Here is a 21,127-nt window from a genome sequence, read left to right as displayed (position 1 = left end):
GCAGGCCTTCTTTGTGTTCAAACACAGGCAGCTATATTTAAACTTTATGAGTGAAAGGATAATTAGCAGTCATCTGCTTGCCACTTTTTAATTTAAGTCCTCTCTTGCCCAGTGTCAGGGCTGCCAGTAAATGTTAGTGGTTTAAACCACCAATGAAACTGCGACTTTTTATCTGAAAAAAGATTAGCGATACCAAGGCGCAGCACAAAAAGGCAGAGTCTGCAAGACATAATTCTGATTTTTATTCTGATTTAAAGCAGTTTTGGCAAGATCAGAAGGGTTGGATTTGAAATATGTTATTTTGCTTACACAGCCAGAGCCAGAGTAATTGATCAGGGACTAGTGGACATCCCAAACCAGGATAAGAACTGCTTCAGTTCCAAGGATGAAGCACGGCAAAGCTCCCTTTGTTACTTAGGTTTATAGGAACCTCTGCCTGTGTTTCTGAGTAGACTCTCAACTCTGTATCCTTAGGAGCAAGCCAAGAGAGAGAATTACACCTCCCCAGGCGCATGGCATCTTTCTTCCAGCTGTCTGACTTTTGAGCCCTTAACATTTTTTTTAAAATCATGGTGCCTTCCTGTTATGTCTTCCTGCAAACAAAAGTGAGTGGCAAATTTCACATCATGTTTATTTTAGTGAAGAGCAACTAAAAAAAAAACAACTCTGCCACCCAGCTATTTAAGTATTTGGAGACAAATCTGCTATGAATTTTGCCTTTCTTTAGAAGTCGAGATAAACAATGGCTTTTGATCTACAAATAGCAAAAATCGTTTTGGGGAAAGATTTCCAAAATATTGATGCAGTAATTTTCAGAGATTTCTCATATTTAGCTGGTCATCTTGGGATTTGTCTAATGGGATTTTCCTGAAGCAAACTGGTGAATGTGTGTGCAATTTTGTAGGCGATTTCAGCTCTCAAGCCACAAGCCTCTCTGTGGTGCAGATGTTTATCACTGGCCACATGGCAAACGAGAGCCTTGTACACACTCCTGCATTTAGTGGTCTACCTGGAAGAAGCTGTGAAAGCTACGCCCTTGCAGTGCAGCACTTGCCAGGCCTGGAGGGAATGAGCAGAGTGAATTACTTCCCTCCACCTACAGGGACCAAAGACTTCAGGACTTCAGATGTGCTGCCTGCCCCTTTTTTGGCTCTGAATCAAATAGCTGTCCTGATGATCACCAGATCCTGGAAGAAAGTTTCCCTCCTTGAAATTTCCATAGGGATTTCTTTTTTTTTCAGTGCCTGCTGTGGAGGCAGTGCCAGGCAGCTCCACAGGTTTGCCTATCCTTGGGTGAGGGAAGATGGCACACCATCTCAAATAGCAAGGTAATTGCCTAACAGCAGCTAAGGCATTACTTTGAAATCACTTTTAATTCAAGCTGGGTTAAGTAAAATGCAACCAAAGCACTTCTTTTTATAATTTTTAAAGTAATTTAGTTGCTGGTCTTTTAAAAAGAGAAAGGAAACATCACAGACAGCGTAAGTGCTGGCAAGATATTTGTAACCAGTCTGCTGAATACAGGGGGAGAGCAACCCATCAGACTTTACCTTGGTGTCAGCAGTTTAAAGATTTTCCATGCTTCTTTTCCTACGTCTTCTGTGAGGTTTGTAATAATATTGTCTGTTTTGGACGGCTTTGCATTTCAGTAGAAATTTGTAATTTATTGAAATTTTAAATTATGTCTTGCTGACAACACAGAAGTTGTTATCCCATTAATTTCTGGTGAGTGGAAGTAACTCAGTCGAGTGCACAGCTTTTGCAACTTTATTGCATTATTATATAAAGTCTGTGGGGAAAAAGATATTTGTTCCGCTCATGATAGGCCAAGATTGGAAAAGTGCTGTAAGCACAGGAGGGGATGTGTGAAATTTCTTGGGAGTGATATTTATTGGGCTGGGAAATGGCCTCCCAGGAGGAACAGTGAAAGTTGCTCTCCTTTAAGTTCTGGAAGCACTTGAAACCAGAGCTGGAAACATACTAAAAGTACGTGAAAATAAACTTTTTACAGCAACAGTGAGCAGGGTCTTTTGCAGTCGTGAGTGTTTTGTTTGGGTTTTTTTGGTTTGGTTTTTTTATTGCTGTGTTTAGGCCAAGTCAGGAATGACAGTAAAGGGACAGAGAACTGAGTATACAAGCCAGCCATCTGCCAGACTCATGGGGCAAAGGAAATAAAGATGGATCTTGCTTTGTTAGTGGATGGAAGAACCACATACATGACCCACCCTCAGTGGCAGTGTGTCCTCTCTGCCTCCTTTAAAAGCAGACAGAAGCAAAAGAGATGGAAAGGAATTCTCCCAAGCAGCAAACAAATAACTGACAATTAGATAAGCAAAATGAAAGGGCAAAGCCAAATCCACCCTTAGTATTTGGATGAGGATTCTGTTACATACAGTTTTATCCTAAGCTTAAGATAAAGGTATATTTAGGTGATTTTGGATGAGTATTTAGAATATTTTGATGAATTCTAGACAATGGGGTTTTGACAGTGAGAAGTACTTTAAATAAACAAGCTTAGTCTGCTTTCTGAGACAATCACCTTCTTTAAAGATATCAAAGAGATATCTTTAAAGATTCAGGCACTAATTAATGAAGTGAATTCTAATATTTATTAGAACTCCATACCTCTCCTTCAATGAACTTGTCTCAGTTATATATGCCCTACAGAGAAAATAAATCCCAGAAAATGAAACTTCATGCATATCATGTATGAAGTGATATTTGATACAAAATGTTTTCATACAAATGTTGATTATCATAATAAAAGGAGAGAGGGGAAAATCCAGAAAGAACTCTGCAAATGGCAATATGCATCTCTCTCAGACTCAGAATTAGATGCTTCAAACTATGCACATTTATAAGAAGGATTGGATTTTTTTAAAAAAAACATTCAAATGTTTTCTGATTCTAATAATTTTACATGTCAATAACAGCTATCAAAATATGCGCATTTGGCAGTAGTCCTAACTCCATTTGTTAATATGAGTTTAATCTATAGAAGCAGAGTTGTAAGAATAACTTTTTTTGCAGAATTTGGGATTTCTGCAATTTGGCCAGTCTAATAATTATACCAGGGAAAAATCAAAAGCCAAGTTCAATGGCATTTGGTAGATGCCAGATATCTGTGAGATTCATTCCGATGTTGAAGACTCCTGTAGGATAAAGGCTGGTATGGTTCAAGGAACCAAAATTCCTTGTTTGTCTTGTAATGAAATACTTCTCTGTGCCAGTCTGAGGGATGTAACATCCCTAAGTGGATTTTTCTGGGTCCTGGAATTTTTATAATAGCACTGAATATTGGCTGAGTCATGTGGCTAGCAGGCACTGAAATAAATGCTGCCACAGAACTGCAGGACAGTTTTTATTAGCTGTATATTTTTTCTGTAAAATTGCAGTAGATTCTCCTGCTGGGAATTCACGGCACACGAGGAAGAAGAGCATGTCAAGGGTGCCCTGCACATAGGCAATGAGGTGCTCTTGGGTATGATAACGTGTGTATGTATGAAAAAATAGCTACCCAGCCTCAGTTCAGTGCAGCCCATTTAAGTGACATTTTTCTAAACCACTGAAATATAAATACCAGACTGGTGGGGCCTTACTTTCTCTGCTAGAAAATACAGATACACAGCCACAGGAAAGGAAGGAACTGCTCAGTAGCTAGTGAGTATCTCCAAGAGAAATGCTGACGACTGGCCACAGAGACCCTTGCTCTGAACAGGGCAGCAGGCTTCAGTCACTGCACTTTGAGATTGCCATGGAAGGAAAAGGGGCTGGGCACCCCTTTCCTTTCCCTCTCAAATCTATGCTGTCATCTTTCCCTCCCATTTCTATGATTTGAGGTAGTGTGAGTAGATAATACAGACTTTTTGATCTCTCTGCAAATGCATTGGCTTTGAGAGCAGGAGGAGATGCAGCAATTCCAGTAGACCAAGCACCCTTCAGTGAGGATGCTAAGCCAGAGGGGTCCAGCCAAGCCATCACTGTGACTGCATCCCACCCAAGCTTCCCTGTCAGGTGCTGTGCAGCCCCTTTGAAAGGCAGGAGTGCACTGCCAGTGAAGGCTGCTGCCATGGGTCTGGCCTTGTGACTTCATTGTGACTTTCCAGTGCTTAACATTGTTTTGGTTTGGCTCTTACAGTCACATTCTCAGTTGTGGGGGTTTTTCCTTCCTGTGGCTGCTGGACTTCTTTGGTGTTGAAAACTTCTGAAAACACAATTCTCCCATGCTTGGGCATTCAGAGGTTTGGAGAAAGAGGCAGAAAAATGGCTGGTTTTTTTTTTTGGTTTTTTTTTGTTTTTTTTTTTTTATTCCATGAGAAGTTATAATATGCTTTCTACTGCATCTCCATGTTCCTGGAGGCTTGATTCATGATGTTGGTGCACTTGTGGTTGGCAGTGCAGCTATTGACTTCAAAGGGTCAAAGCAAAGGTTTGGGCTGGAATAGATTGCTGCAGCTTTTATCCCAGGAAGGATTCTTTACAACACTTTACAAAGATGAGGTGACCTGAAGTTAAGTATCACAGTCCTGTAGAAGGCAAAAGTCCCTTTGGGAGCAGACTGGCATTTTTCAGTTCCAGCCTCTTAAGAAAATCCTGATGCAAGCAGGGATGAGATGCATTAACAGGGATGAGATGCATTAACAGGTTTTGTGATTGGCCAGGGTCAATAAGGATCAAAATAAATGTGAGATTGTTTTCCAAAGGAAATTAGACAAAGAGCAAGTACAAAGCATCTACAGCAATTCCACAGTAGGTAAAAATACACAGCAGCTTCTAACTTTATCCTGTGAAAGCCCTATGAAGGTCCACTTGGTGATGTGGGAGTCTGCAGGCAGCCAGCCTTCAAAGAAGAGGATCTCCTCATGGGAGGAGAGCCCTGCTTTGGCTCCTTGTTACTCAGGTAAGGACAGAAAGAGGATGGGATTGTCCATGATTATCTGTGACTCACTTCCTCTGCTGCATGTGAGTGGGAGAGAGGAGTCTACTAGCTCTTCTTCTCTGGTGTGAGCAGTATTATCTCCCTCCACACAGCTAGGCCTTTTATTATGGTACCAAGAGGAGTAGGAAGGGCCAGGAGAAATCAAGACAAAAAAGTACTGACTCATATAGCAAAGAATATTTGAAATGGTTTAAAATGTAAAAGATCCCCATCAGAAACAGAAGAAATTACGTTACTGAAAATTTTGATAGCTTTTTTTTATGTTAGTCTGCCCTTATGTCCACAAACAGAGCAAATTATTTCTTTATCTGGAAAAATCCATTGATTCTGCTCTGCTTCTTTCACTTTATCTCCAACAAATGACCTTTTGGCTCAGCACCTCTGATTCCTGTTCAGTGGAAAATCTTTATTCTCCAAGTCTTTTGTATTATGATGTCCACCAAGTGGGGGAAAAGTAGGGATGCTCTCCATCTAGTAACAATTACTGTAGGAGTCCATCTGCCTATGGTGGCCAGCAGAGATGACATGCTGGACCCTTACCAGCTCCAGTTCTGCTCTGCTATAGATATGAGAATTGTCCATAGACTGAGATTTTCCAACAGGTCTGTGGAGGAATCTGAAAATAGTGACAGAACACAGCAAATGACGAGGTTGGTGGCTTTAAACAATTTGTTTACATTATAGTAATTGCCTAAAGAAAGCATCACTTATGTGAGCAATCTTTTTCATTTTTTTTTTCCTGTGTAATGAAGGTGTAAAGTAATGGAGCTTTCTTCTGCTATTGTTTGTGCTATTTCCTGTCCTACAAGGCCCAACAGCTTCAGTGACCTTCCTGCAGGGGTAGGGAAATGGGAAAAATTTGGAAAAGCCAAGCTTTTTGGATTTTGTGACTATGTTTATGTTCATCAATATATGGTCAAAACAGAATATATTGCCCAGCAATAAGGTAGATTTAACCCCCTTATGCCTCCTGTTTTGCTATATCTTCCTTACTCCAGTCATTTTTGATAGGACTTAAGGGCTAAGAGCACCCTTAATGTAATTACTGCAGCATCTTGCCTTGTCACCATCCAAAGAGCTTCCCCTGAGCCCAGCCACACACTGAATGTGCTCCCAAATTCCCCCTCTGCCTTCAGACCCATTTGCTGTGCCTCCCATCATGTGTGTCCTGCACAGCCTGGTTAGGAGCCTTCACCTGCCCTGCCAGGGGCTGCTGGGGAGCCCTGGGCTGGGGAGAGGTTCTGTGCCAGGGAGGAGCTGCTGTGCGGGGCTGATACACTAGATGGAGTGGTTGTGATGCTGAGCTGCAGAACCTGCCTCCTGAGCTGCAGAACCTGCCTCTCTGTGCTGGTTTTTTGCCTGGCTCAGGCACCTGCCCACAGACAGGATCTGAAATACAGGCTTGTTTGTAGGGAGTGAGCAGCAGTGGATTGCCCTGAGCTGGTTTTGCCTGGTTTCTGCTCCTTCCCAGAGGAAGTCACAGCAGGGTCTTCATTAGTTTCAGTGCCTTAAGTGTCTTTAAAGGCACAAAGCTGGAGTGGGATGGGATGGGATGGGATGGGATGGGATGGGATGGGGATGGGGACGGTGTGTCAGCATTTTCAATTTCCTAATGCTCCCTTCTCCCCACCCACCTTTTTTTTTTTTTTTTTTTTTAATCCATAAGATGTCTATTTAAACAACCCAAAATGTTATTATCAGCCATTGCTCTTCCCTCAGCCAAGGTAATGCTGCAAGCTTGGCATTATTGGTCGTGCTGGTGAAATTGGATCTCCCTGTTGTATTGATGTACTTTGGTCAGGGCTTGTGGGTTCTGCATCGATCTGTCAAAGAAACTGCTGAGGAGTGAGGGAGCAAGGTCTGTTGTCTGTGTCGTTTGGGAACTAACAGAAGCTCCTATTTTTTGCCAGCAGCTTGTTGCACACTTGGATATTGATTCATTATGAGGGAATCAGGCTTTAATTAGCACCAGGTTTTCCAGTATTTGTGCAGAGTGCTTTGACCCCAGTCCACAGCCAGTCTGCAAAGGCAGACCCTCAGTCTGAGTTGCACCTTTATTACATAGTCTTCTGAGAAAGAAATCATTAACATAATTGGACTAAAATTTCTGTGTGTGCTGGACATGAAGTACTATTTTCTAAAGCAAAATTCAGTTGGATCTAAATAAAATGTGTTCAGAAATACATCTAGGCCTTGATTAGCATTGTGCACTTAAGTATCCTGATGGCTTCCTGGCCTGGTAGACATTTAGATTTGGTACATGCAGCTCTAAGGGCAGATGCAGAATCCCTTGACTAAACTGAGTGAGGTGGAAAATATTAATTCCTCCTTCCAGCCTGGAAATTCCAACATTGGAAAGACTTTCCCCAGAAGCCTAAAAGAGAGACATCACTCATTCTTTCCAACCTCAAAACAGTTTTATGGCAGGAAAAATCTTTTGTTTTCCTTTTTTCTTTTTTCAGTTTCTTTTCTTTTATTCTTGGAGGAGGAGGGCCTGGTAGATTTTTGCTTTTAGACTGTATGTCATGGAAAATAACCCCACAGTAATGTTAAGTGGTTCATATACAATTGATAAGTATCAAAGATATCATCAAAGTTTTCATGTATACCAGTCCATCTGCAAGAGAAATTTTTTTCTACATGAAATAATAAAGATTATAGATAGTCTTTATATGACTAAAAGTAAGCTAAAGCAGTTTTCCCATGATATATCACCAAATGAAACATGAAAAGAGCACTCTTACTCACTTACCAAAACATTTCTTGTTATTTATTCAATACTGCCTGAAATGAACATAAAAAGTGACTCAGTGAAAAATGACTGTGTCATTTGATAGAATGTAATTCATGTCAAGAAAATGACATCTGTAAGTCCTGGCCATCTCCCACATATATGTGCAGATGAATAAGGAGAGAGAGGGAGAAACTTAAAAAAAAAAAAAAAAAAAAGCCTTTAAATAGCTCTTCTCAGCCAGGTCCCAGGTGAGTAGAAGTCTTGAGCTGTCATACTCTTCCTGCCATGCCTGAGCATCCATTGCAGCACCTGCAAGACTAAGGAGCCAAAGTTCCTTCATTCCACAGCATCCACAAGAAATTCTTGGTGTGTTTCAGCTCCGGTGGCTCAAGAATATCTGGGATTGCTGCAGGTTTTCTGAAAGCTTTGGGCAGGCTCTGTTGTAGAAGCGTGGTAGAAATTCTTCATTCCTGGACTCTGGGGGAGATAGCATTGTGTAATTCCATCCAGGTCTTGAAATGTGTAATTGATCATATTCTTACGTCAGGATGAAAAACACAGTTTCTTGGTTGGTTGGTTGGGGTTTTTTTGTTGTTTTGTTGTTGTTGTTGTTGTTGTTGTTTTTCTTATTTTGTGTGGAGTTTTTTGTTGTTGTTTTGTTTTGGGTTTTTTGTTTCTTTTGTTTAGGCATTTTCATTGGTTGGTTGATTGTTTGATCTGGGTTTTTAAATGAATGAATTTTAAAATTATGCACTAATCTGGTTTGGATTCAGATAAAACATTGACCTAAAGATACAACTAGTAGGGTGGTCTACTACGTTGCTTGTTGCAGCCTTAGAACAACATAATACCCAAATTCTTTCTTTTAAACAGATTAACTGTTTGGCCTCCTTCCAAAGGGATTTCATTCCTGATTTGGACTTAAAAACCTGTGGGAGATATATAGCAGAAAATCTTCATGTTCTGGCTAAGCACTTTAATGTTTATCTATTTCAATTGACATTTCATTTACAAAATAAAAATATTTCAAATACTTTTTTGTCAGCATCCTTCTATAATATTCTCTTTCTTAGTGAAGGAAAGAAGCTTAAACTTCTCACCACCCTGCAATGCAAAGAGAAGGGCAACATAGCTCTGAAATATTCAACCACCAGCTTTAGTGAGCTTTTTCTTCTTGCTCTCAAGAGGGCACCTTTCCCTGCCGTATCTAAATATGCTCTCCAGTCAAATTCAAGCATCATGTTCTTGATGAAATGTTGTTATTTTTAGAAATAAATAAAGCAGGATACATAATTTCCCTTCCTACCCCTTTGTTGATGCTTTTATGGAAAGACCTGTGTTCAGAAGTTAATTGCAGCATCCCAGATTGTGCACAAAATAGGCACTGCAACTGCCAGTGGGTGCTATTGTAAGGGGAAAAGAAAAGGAACAATGCCATACAAATGTCACTTCGGGGTTCTTTTTACATCTTATTCCCACCCCAGGAAAAGAGCACTGACTTGCTTGCCACAAAAGGGATTAAATGGCCTTGCATGACACTCTGGGAAGGGATGCCTTGGTGAAAGGCAGGTTACAGTAAACAGGGTGTTTTGGGTAACAGCTAAGGAAGGAGAGAAACTTCAAAAACCAATTTGCCATGTGGATTCGACCCCCTCTTGAACTTTCACACAACTTTATGTGCTGTTTCACTTAGGATGAAAAATTGATAATAGAAATGTCTTCAATTTCTTCCTCTGTCAATACACCAAGTCTGTTTCCCAAAAATAACAGGAGTCAAACAAAAGGGCATAATTTCACTGTTAGCAGCACAGTCTTTTTCAGCTGGTGTTTGGCCATAGGTTTTCCTCAGGGTGCATTTCCAGAATCCCTCTGGCATCCCTGTTGTCTCTTTGGTGAAATTCTCTGGCCTTTCTGCCTTTCTTCCCCAGATATGCACACTTCTGTGCAAAGCAACCAAGCAGTCTGAACCAGATTTACAACGTGCTGTTGATTTCATTGTAGTGCCTCTTTCAGCACTGGAAGTTTTTATGTTGTTGTATAAACAGTAGTTTATCCTCTGGCTCCATGCTACATGTGGAGTACAGTTGGAGTTTTGACTCAGAATAAAAAGGTTTGGGATGCTGAGTTAACAGCATTATTACCTAAAATGACTCCAGGGTTTCGCTTCTGCTATACTGGCTAGCTGTGGCCTAACAAAAGTACAGCCTATGGTGACACAGTAACATTCTGAAGTGGAAAATATTCACCTTGTCTTTTCATTCAGCAAACTTTTTCTAATGCATGTTTTCCCAACACCTGCATGTGGCACATCTCTAGCTTGCCAGTTTGCCTGAAGTACTTTGCTGATATCAGCCAGACTCTGTGTTTGTCACACACGGTTTACAGTAAGTTCTGGCAAGCACATTAGCTACTAAATAAGATTAAAATAACTGGTGTTGTTAATGAGCTTCTGCAGGTAAATATGTATTTTATAATAATTAAAATATACCCATCCTTTCAGTACCTTTGAGGTGCATCTGGACATCTGTTGCTGGTATTAGAATATCATCAAGCTGCACAAGCTAAAGTGGTCCTCTATGTGGCACCTAGAGCAGTTCAGGACAGGAATTGAGCAGAAATCAAATTGATAAGACATTCCTGTAACTGAGAGTGCTGAGAGTTAAAATACATATACACCAGCAATCAATTCACCACACTTTCTGTGCTTTAATAGGTGAAGTCAGTCTCTGACTGTTCATCATTTAAAAGAAACATCCTTTGGTGGGAGTGTGAGGCACCTTGTATAATATCTGGAGCTGTGATTCTAGTCCAGCTGGATCCCTTGAGGAGGTGGATCATGCAGACAAAGCTTTCAGTCATAAATCTCTCCCTCTGAGTCAGGAAAGAGCAGGAGAAATAGATATGGGAAAAAAAGATGTTTTGTTTCAGGGGTCTCTACTGGCAGAACACAGACAGACCCCAACCAGGCATGCTGGGCACTCTTTGCAGTTACACAGCCCATTCAGCTTGAGCTGCTGCCAGTGAAGGAGAAAGGCAATCATTACAACTCCATGGAACCCCAAGGACTGGAGCAGGAGTAACCCTGAGCTTTAAGAGGTGGGATGTAATTCCATCAGACCTTGTACAGATACTGATTGCTCATGTGCGTAGCCATAGCTTGGGCTGTGGGTATGTAAAGCAAGTCCCTTCCATGTGGAACAGAAGTTGTGATTAATTAAGTGAGAGTGCAGTCCCAATATGGTAAAATATAGAGTAAATTAATAGATAAATATAGATAAAGAGATATTTTTAACAGTCATTTAGGAAAACATGCTCAATCAGTGTTTTTCACTCTGCTTTAGTTAGGCTCTTCTGCCATTCTCCTTTCCAACTATTGCAGAATATCTGGCAGCACACGAGAGTGATCTGTTATTTGATGGTCACTTCTGGATGATGGATTTTACTTCAATAATGTGCACTATGGAGTTTGAAAGCAATACAGGTTAGGGGCAAGATCTATATGATAACTAGCAACACCAGGAGGGAAGAGACAGCAAGGTAACAAGCTGAAGTTATATCTCTCTGTAGTGCATCTTCTCAAGTGTGTCCTCTGATTCCAGTTTATGTCTGCTTGGATTTGTGTCTCATAAATCAAGTTACAAAGCATTAACCTCCAAAGAGACGGTCAAGTTTGTCTGGCTAAAGGTACAGTGCATAATGTACAGCACATGACTGCACATCAGCAGTTGTTTGTCAGCCTTTGGAGTCTGAAAAGCTTTTTCTTTCTTGGTATTTATTTGTTCATTTTCCTAAGGGTGGCATTTGACATTTAAGCGATCATTATCTAGCTCTTCTTTGCCTAAATTTTTCTTCAGCTGGGAGACAGGGTTAAGAAAAATGCCAATAAATATCTTAAATGCAGTCTTCTATTCCATTGCCTAAGACTTTATTGATGTATTTTCACTCACACCACTTAAAACAAACTGAAACACCCAGAATCTTCCCTGTCTCTAACATAAATGTGGCCACATGTTTTATGTCCAAAGTTTTGGTCTGACTAAGTGGAAGCTTTGCTGTTGGCTTCACTGTAAGTTGGTATCACTTCAGATCCTCAGACCAGGATATATTGTTTTTCCTTGTTTTTTTCTTTACTGGATTACCTGTTAGCAGATTTTAAGAGAATATATAAATAGAGCCATGGTTATGCCTTTCAATGAGGTTAAAGTCCCTCTCTTTTTATTATACATAAGATTGCAAGAGAAAAATCTACAGAAGACACAAGAGGAAAAAAAAAAAAAAGTGGAGGGCAGAAGGTAAGAATAAGGTCCTGAGATAAGGAGCAGGGTAAAATGTTCTATAAATCTATTGTATGCAGTCATTAAGGCTGATAAAAGTCTGACATTTCACTTCAGCAAGGATAATGAAGACTGACCTTTTTACATGGATCCATGGCACTAATGCCAGAGGGGTTATTAGGTCTGACTTGTGTGATACAAGCCCTTAAATTATGACCATTAACACTTTTGTTGAGCTCAGTGATTTGTGTTTCATCCAGAAAGACATCTAGTCCTCATGTGATGACCTCCAGAAACAGAAAATCCACTGATAGCCTTGGTAACTTAATCACATTTGCTGTTGCAAAAGATACATGTTTTTACTTGAACATGCTTAGTCACAGTTTTTCACCAGTTTTTCATTGCAACTTCCACTGACAGAGTAAAAGGCATTTTGTTTCTTCTTGGTGCCCTGGCCCCAATGACTCAAAAGTGTGTTCATTTTTCACATTGCAGTAGAAGGCTGAAGTAGTTTTGCTTGTTGTAAAACAAGCCAAATGCTGAGATGGAGCTGTCACCACAGCAGCCTCAGTGTGACCAAGACAGAGGCAAAGTGGGACCCAAAACTGGCTGTGTCTTCATGCAGAGGTTCAGCTTGGCCCCTTTGGAGCAAATCTGGTCTGAGACAAACACTCCATCTGGCCAAATATCGTAATGGTTTCAGAACATTTAAAGATGTTACTAGATTTCCAGTCAGAACATTTTCTAACAGGCTCTGTAACTGTCTGGCTCAGGTGTGAAAAGCCTACAGCTCATAAAATGGAGTTTCAGTGTGGAATTCTTTCTGTGGACATGTGGAAGCAAATTTTTTAATCCTTGTTATAATAATATAATACTGAGGATTATAGGAGCCTGATACCTTAAAATTACACTTAAAAATTCCTATTTTGAATGGATTTTCCCTATTTTCTATACCTGATTTAGCTTAGCATTCTGGGTAGCAAAGGCCATGCCATGAGGTAAGGTTTTGATTGGAGCTCATCTCTGTTTCCATAGGAATAGTAACTTGTTTCAAAGCATTTGTTTGTGATATTTAAAGAGAAAGGGAGAGAGGTTATTTCAGTTTGCTTGACAGAATTCATTTATGTGAGCAATATGTTATATTAATGCATGAACACCCACACCAAGCACTATGAATGGCTGCCCAGGGCTTGTAGCCTTTCACCTGGAACACTTACCCAGTTTTCTGACAGAGAGGAAAATACATCTTCTGGACCTTCCCAAATCATAGCCCTAACCCCTTTGGTAGCCATTTGCCTTTCAAAGTAATTTCCAATTTTGGGAGACTTTAAAAAGCAAACAGAAGGGCATATTTTGATTCTGACAGCAAATGCTTGGCAGTTCAGTGGAAGACGTGTGGCAGTTTCAGATCTACAGAACTTCCCTCTGTAGCAGCCACCCTTGGCTCTGCACAAGCTGGTACAGGGCTGAGAGTCTGACTTGCAGGAAGGGCAGGGCACAGAGGAATAACCACAGCTTGGGCTGTGTGTGGATGTGTGCTCATGAGAGGGCAAGACAAGGGAAGAAGGGCAAGTGATGCAGCAGTAATGGCTGGCTACAAGGAGGATGGAGCACAGACAGGTCTGAGACTTGAGGCATTTTTACCAGCATGTCATTTAGACCTGACTCTGAGTAGATGAAATTGTTTTCTGAAGGCAGACAGCCTGCCAATAGCTCTGAGCTGGTTTAATAGTAGTAAAAATGCTTGAAGCCATTAGCCATCATGTTTGTGAGGCCCCCATCACCAGCTGTGCAGCTGTGCTCATGGTGACACCAGCACATAGTTAATATATATTTACTTTTGGCCATGCCAGGAACAATTCATTCAAGCATATCCAAATCCAAGAAATCCTCTTAAGATTTCCAGGGCTGGGTAGGCAGTTAGGCACATGCAAAGCCTCCATGAAGGAATCAGTGAGAAAGCTATAGAGGAAAAACTTGTGTTTATTTTTCCAGGTATTTCAAACTAAACACACACCATACTGCTTTGTAGACATGAATTCACTAAAATCCAGGATAAAGAAAAAAAGTTACCATTTCCTTAAATAATGAAGTATTTAGAGATGTTTTTCTTGTCTGTGCTTTTATCTCCTGCTGAGCTGCCCTCTTTATGATATGCTGAAACAGACTTCTTGACCTGTCCCCATGTCCCTGCTTTCCCTTTGCACTTCCTCTGTCTCCTCTCACTCAGCCCTGCCACTCTCTCTGCACCAAGCTCAACATACACCCAGGCCCTTTTTGCTCCCTCTGAAAATCCATCTGTGCTGTGAAACTCCCCACCTACAACGACCCCATATTGCTGTCTCGATCCCACTCTCTACTTGTTTTCTCAGTTTAAATCTGTTGACTTCAGAGGTGCTGCTTCTCCCCTTGCAGCTTTCAGCAGGAGTCAGAGCCACTGCATCTGCCCAGGCTGTTCAAGGATAAAGTCTTCCTGGGGAACAAGAGGCTCCTGCTCTTTGCTCAGCAAAACAAAGCACTCTCTGCACTTACAGCTGGTATTAATGACATTCCCAAATTGAACTGGAGCTTCTTCCCAGGAAAGAGCATCCTTGTAACTGTCCTGCTCTCAAATCTCCTGCCTCTGTAAGGCAGGGGAAAGGCATTTGGCAAAACCTGTTCCCAACAATGCTGAGAAATGTTAGTGAGGCTTAGGGAAGGCTTCTGCTAGAGGTTGATTCTGCACTTTGGCAAATCCTCAGCCCTTACCCAGGGAAGCCTATTCCATGCATACTGCCCAGCATATACTCAAGAGGTTTTCCCTTTTGCCTAGCAATTTTCAAGAGCGTGCCAGAGACGGTTTTCATACACATAAAGCCTGAAGAATGTGTATCTAGCAACTTTATATTAATAGATATACTAATTCTGGATTTTGGTGCAGCTCTTGAGGAGCAAAGCCACATTGTGACAAGCATCAATCTCTGTTACTGACTGAAATACTGGGATATGTCTGTAGCAGAGTGCAGATCTTTTGCTGTCATTCCCTTACTTTCTCAAAGTGTCCTTCCTTCCCTCCCAGTGAAACCACCTCACCATGGGGACATGCAACGTCACCATGGACGGGCACTTCAGAGAAGGAAATACCTTCTGGAGGGCTACAGACCCATTGTACTCAGCACAGCTGTTGCCCTGGGGCTTGGTGGATACTTACAAGAATTGCATGAAGTTGTCTATTTAGAGTATTGACGATGACTATTCAAACCCACAGCATCTAAAAACAAGTATAGCTTTTCCCAGAGACACCTGCCTGATGATTTCTGTGTGGGAAGAAACAGACACAGTGAAAGGGAAGTGAAACATTTTGCCCGAAATGGCATCTCACAGAATCAGATCTTTGCAGTGACAAATGTGCACTGAACAGAGCCAGATTTCACATTTTCTAAATGTGTTCTTAGGCATCTCTGTCATGATTGGGAACACCACAGCTGAAGCTGTCCATGGATTCTGCAGGTTTGTCAACTCTGAGTGTTTTTGATGGCTGGGCACTGAGGTCTCTGTTTACCCTGATTTCTCTGTTTGCTTCTTACCTGGGCAGATTTCTGTGCCTCTGTGAATCCTCATTGATTTTCCTGGGAGGGAAATGTCATTGCTGCAGCAGGCTGTGTACATCAGGTATATTGGAGAGCGGGATCGTTAGGGTTTGTGTAATTAGCAGTGCTACTAAAGTACCCTGTAATGCTTTCTTCTCCAGGGGTTGGCCCTGATTATCTGGGTTAGTGACTTCATTGGCTCCTAGCTCTGCACTGGGGTCTCACACAACCTCCAGTGTGTTTATCCTCACAGCTGAGGTGTGGGAAGCAAGCATGGTACAAGCTGTTCCTAGGTCAGATGTTGGAGGAGCCTGCACAAAGTCAGGATGAGCAAGGAGTTGAGCCCAGGTCTTCAGTGCATATGGCTGAAATGGGTTGTTAGATAGGACAGCCTCAAAGGTGAAGAAAACCAGGATGCAGTCTGGTGGAGTATGATATTTTTGCAAGATGAACAGAGAGCTTTGCACCTGTGCAGATCTGATCTTCTTAGCCTTTACCTAAAATTGTCCTTAAAAAGACTGAGCCATTTTGGTGTCATGCAGCTGTGTATGGTGATGGGGTTGCTCTGTACTCACAAATTAAGTAAATGTATGCCTGCAGTATATGTATATTTTACTTCTAAATAACAATCACATTCTCCTTGTTGAATTCCATCTGTTATCTGTAGCTTTCTTTCTCCCATGTTCAGTCAGGCCAACATTGCTTTAATCCTGTAACACTGGCATCTGATTATACTCATCTGTTGATTTCTATGCAATAATCTAATTACCTATAATTTTTTTAAAGTCCACCCTAATTCACATATTTTGTAAAGCTTTCTCTTTTTTTAAGCTCCCTGGTGAGATACGTCCTGTTAAATGGCTATTTATATCACATGTCTTATGAAATTTCCATTTATAGTTAGCTTTCAAGAGTTAAAAAATTCCAATAACAGTTAATTTCATTAACAGTTCTGTCACACAGCCATGTCACACACCCAAACTCAATGTTTATCAAGCTGTTGCAACTGGGACTTCCCACACTCTAGCTAGCACCTTACAATCCTGATTCTTAGCTGACCTGAAGCTGTGAATCTGAATTGCATGTCAGGCAGGGACTGGGTACACATTCTCTTCTTCCAGGGCATCCTTGGAAGGAAACCTGTGCATGTGGGCAGGAAGGGAGCTGTGGTGTGCTCCTGTAGGTCTTCTCATCTGTGTGACTGGGGGACCAGCACCCTGCAGGACACCATGAAGGCCACCTGCCCTGCAGTTGAGGTTCAGCCATGGCATGCACTCTAGGAGTGCAGATAGAAACAGTCACTCTCTGGAGCTCTTCACTTCCTTGAGGTCTGTGTAGGTGCAGCTTTGCATCTTCCTTTGGGGTCTCTGGCAGGGGGAGTTACCAGCTGTATTCCCCAGCCACAAGGGCCAGGACTGGTTTCCTAGAGCTGCACCCTTGTCTGGCAGCCTCTCAAGTGCGGAGCTCCCCATTTCCAACTTCCAGTGAAACTCAAAGCAAACAAGTTGGATTCAAAACCAATTTCTCTCAGTTTCAGTCAGCACAAGATATTTGCATACATGGTGAGATATAGGATATCTGTCCCTCTGCCCTGCAGAGGCTTTGTCACCATCCCACAGTGCTGTTTGAGCTCAGGCACCTGTAGGATTTGCAGTTCTGCAGAGCCCCATCTCCAAACCAAGCCATCTCTTCTTTTCACACAGGCAGCTTGCTGTTCCCTGGGTTGGCTCCCTAGTAGAACAGTAGCATCCTAGCACAAAGGCACAATCCTCTGCCTTTCTCTCCTGAGCAGTCTGCCAGCTCTGCAGTACATCCCCTAGCTCTCTCCAGGACTCATATGGCTTTAAAGACACACCAAGATCCTGCACTTTTTCTCTTTTCTGCAGGAACCCAGCACTCTACAGGCAGCTCTTTCCCACAGAGGAGCTGGAGAAAAGTGCTTGCCTTTATCAGATGGTCATCACACAGCCTCCAGTTTAGTGCTCCTCTGCAACTAGATTTCACCAAATGCACATTAACCAATTACCCAAATTGGCACATTAATCAATTGCCATTAACTGATACAGGATCTAGCAAATGAATAAGCTCCTTACTGGTCATCTTTAACCCTTTGTATTAGTGTGGTTGTAGCTATCTGTGGCATGTACTAATGCAACATGCTTATGCTAACTTCTATTTTTTATAAGCTCTTCATAAGCCACTTATAAATAGAAGCTTAATATGAAGTGTGACAGATCTCTAATCTTTAGTCTCTCCTTAGCCCTCCAAGAGCTTCCTTTCTGGAAATACAAAATATATCCAGTGTGCCCTAGATATTCTCCATTCTTGCTGATGACTTTAGCTCTCAGCCATTGATTCTTTCTACTTCTTAATCAGTGTAAATAGATCGGGGCTGCAACACTCTTTTTATTTAAAATTTTTAAAAGACAGATTACATCAAAAGGACATTTAAGGGACAATGAATTGAAAATATATTCTGTTGCTCATGTGATGCTGTGAGGCAGAGGGTCAATATAATGGAGACATAAAAAAACTGTTTTCCTTCTCCATTGCAATAAAGAGGATTGGAGTGAATTATCTAATGGAAGGTACAAATATTGAGAGAATACTGTGCAGCATTTATGAAGTGTCAGTACTTTGTGACATTCTCTTTCACTAAAGGCCATGTGTGTGATGGTGCCCCTGTCACCACTGAGCAAACAGTGTAGCACAAAATGCCTAGTTTAGGGTTACACAGCAATCAGTTCCAAAACAGGGCATGAAACCAGTTCCTAATATCCTGGTACAAGGAAATTTTTATGAGTCTATACTTTGTTTGCTTGTTTGTTTACTTCTGTGGGGGAAAAGCCTGTTCTTCAGAGTCTCAGGTGATATGGAAAATTTCGAATTAATACCTCTTCATTTCAGCATGTTACTCAGATTTTGCTGAGTCCAATCCCTCCAGCATCCAGTGTTTTTTACTTTGACTTTAAAAGAAGTAAAGCCCTGTAGTTACTTTTCACCCTTTCCTTACATTCAGCTTTGATCACTATAATAATGTATGTTTCCAGGCAATTAATATATTGATATGCATTCACAGATAAGCACGTCTACTGTGTTTCTCAGAAAAAGGAGAACACCTGATGTAGAGAACATCAGGTGCAGAACTTGCAGGATTTAAAGCACAAAGAAAGCTAATGGCTCAAATTGTAGCCTAACCTAACACTTTGTCAGCCACAGATTCCTCCCCCTTTTTTTTCCTCCCTAAAACTTTTGCTGTTGCGTCACTGATAAATAACAGCCCTTTGCTCGGTAATAAATCCCTTCTGTATTTAAGGTTTTGCCTTCCTACCCATTAAACCTCTCCTCGTCAGCATTACTTTTACTTTTCAGAAACAAATATTCAGTATTACAGGCTAGGAGTTCTTTTGTTTTCCCCCCATGGATGTAAAACCCTGGGGGATTTACGTATCTACTTGATAGGCTCACACAATCTTAATCAGCCTATAATGGAGCTAATGGCTGTTTGTCATCCTTGGAGATATAAATTTCCTGGTGATGTCTACTGCAGTCAGTACATGAAGTATGCTCTGACTGCCAGCAAGGTCTAATAACCAGGAGAAGGGCAGCCAGCTTCATTAGCGAGCCTGAGACCGTGCCGGCTGCTTTTCTGGGGAACTGTGCTTTTTGAATGCCGAGAGGGAATAAAGGGAATAATGGACAATACCGGTAAGTGGAATAAAACAGATCCTCATTCCTCATAGTGCAGCTCCGGGGTTCGTTTGTATCCTCTCTCACTCGCTGCAGGAGATGTGTTTCTTTAGCCTCTGTGGCTTCTTCCTTTTAAATGTCCTTTATTAAAGCAAATCTTTATGTCTAAAATGTGACACACTTAAGTTGTTAACCCCTTAACAGTCTGATTTTTTTCTGCTCCGTTTCCTGGAAATGTGAACCTAAACTGTAATGTAGGATCTGCCTTTTTAAGGTATTCAGTGTTATTTTGGAAGCTATATGCAGGAAATGTGGCAGGAAGGGAAAATGCGTTTACTTCAGAAAGAAATATCTCTCACAGTTTGATCTAGGTGTGGATAGGTAACTAATAAAGCTAACAAAAAGTAGATAATATTTAGCTCCCATCTGTCTTATTTTAAGCTGGCTCTGTTTTCTCTGAATAATGCCTTACTCTCTTTCATATGTGGTACATAAAATACGGAATATATTTGCACTTTTTATTTTCTTTGATGTTCCAACTTTAGATCATGCATTTTCATCCCAAATAATGCTCTTCACGGTTTCTAAGGAGGAGCACACATCATTACATCGGTGATGAAATGCATTATTTGCATTCCCCTTTTGCATTACCTTGTGTCATGAGGCAGAGAAAAAAGAGAGTTTTTTGGGACAGGTATTTTGCATGCTGCTTTTACTGCTGTGAAACTTGAATATGCCAAGATCTCACAGATTTATTAGTACTAGTACAATACGTATTAAGAGACACAATCTGCAGTAGATTCAGTGTCCTTTGAAACCTGCTCAGCTCATCAGATTTGTCTAATGTTGACCTTAAAAGTGACAATCATCTCTACAGTGTCAAAGATTATTCTACAGTAGGTTTTGGTGATTTTTGAGAGGTTGTGGGTGGTTTGGTTTGATTTTTTTTTTTAAATAGTAGAAGCAAAACTCTTGCTTATGTCTGCCAAGCTGTCCAGGTCATTCTCAGCTCACATGTATCATAAACTTCTGTGACAAACAGATAAAAGGGTCTTGCTGCCTTAATTTCTATAAATTCCAGGACCAAAAAAAAAAATCTAGAATTTAAAATGTAACATCATGGAAAATTACATTGCCAGCATATAAAAAACCTGGCATGGTCCTAGTAAAATGTTCATTTCCGGAAATAAATAAGATTAGCAATACTCTTTGCACTTGGTGCTTTGGCTAGCTTTTAGGGAGCCTTAACATAATAAATGATAATGACTTGTGTTTGATATTGCATGACGAGGCAGAATTTTCTGCTGGAGGAGAAGGATTCCTGCTCTCTGACACAGAATGTCTGTGGGCAAGAGATACCCTGGCAGGCAGAGCTGCTAATTCCTCCAGGTTTTTACACTCCTCACCATCAACAACTAACACTATTGAAGACTTGATGGAGATACCACTTTAATCCAGCTATAAGAATCTGTTCTGGAATGAGTCATATTTATTTAAAGGCCAGTTTTGGGGGGATGAAGAGGGAAGCTAGTGTCTGAAAACCATAGAAACAGATTTTCCTTTTTTTTTTTTTTGGTTGGTTGGGGTTTTTTGTTTAGTTTTTCTGTTGGTTTTTGGTTTTTATCCTAAGGAAGAATCCAGTTTGGTTGCTATCTGAAAAAAGTTAAAAAAAGTAAGACTTGATGCCTGCACAACTTACCAGCTATTCTCAACACTTCTTACAACATTAGTTTGCTGAATAACTCCAGATATTATTTTTCTCATGTGGAAACAGTGAGTGATGCTTTCCTTTTGTAGAAAACAACCTATATACCATTAAAATTGGTTAAAATAATCCTTTCAGACAATAACTAAAATCCAGTTGTTAAAAAAAAAAAGCCACGAACCAACCCAGCAACAGATGAAACTAAGCCATATTGAA

At 40.9% G+C, this 21,127-nt stretch overlaps 1 protein-coding gene across 4 annotated transcripts in view; it reads left to right on the top strand.

The window, feature by feature from the left end:
- The window catches only part of PHACTR2 (phosphatase and actin regulator 2), a 131,625-nt gene that overhangs the window by 8,479 nt on the left and 102,019 nt on the right, over positions 1–21,127 (top strand). Inside the window, exon 1 of one of the 4 annotated variants that reach the window (XM_077175449.1) lies at positions 15,409–15,436. The exons of 2 other annotated variants lie outside the window; for them this stretch is intronic. In XM_077175449.1, the coding sequence (XP_077031564.1) occupies positions 15,424–15,436 (13 nt within the window). In that variant the 5' untranslated portion in view covers positions 15,409–15,423. Of the gene's footprint in view, positions 1–15,408; positions 15,437–18,802; positions 19,225–21,127 lie in introns of those variants that run through there. One more of the 4 variants, XM_054629420.2, reaches the window with a different exon arrangement.

Source organism: Agelaius phoeniceus, chromosome 3 (genome assembly GCF_051311805.1).
Source record: "Agelaius phoeniceus isolate bAgePho1 chromosome 3, bAgePho1.hap1, whole genome shotgun sequence".
NCBI classification, from domain to species: Eukaryota; Metazoa; Chordata; class Aves; order Passeriformes; family Icteridae; genus Agelaius; species Agelaius phoeniceus.
The sequence above is the reverse complement of the archived record's forward strand: the minus strand, read 5'-3'. Positions and strand labels throughout refer to the sequence as shown.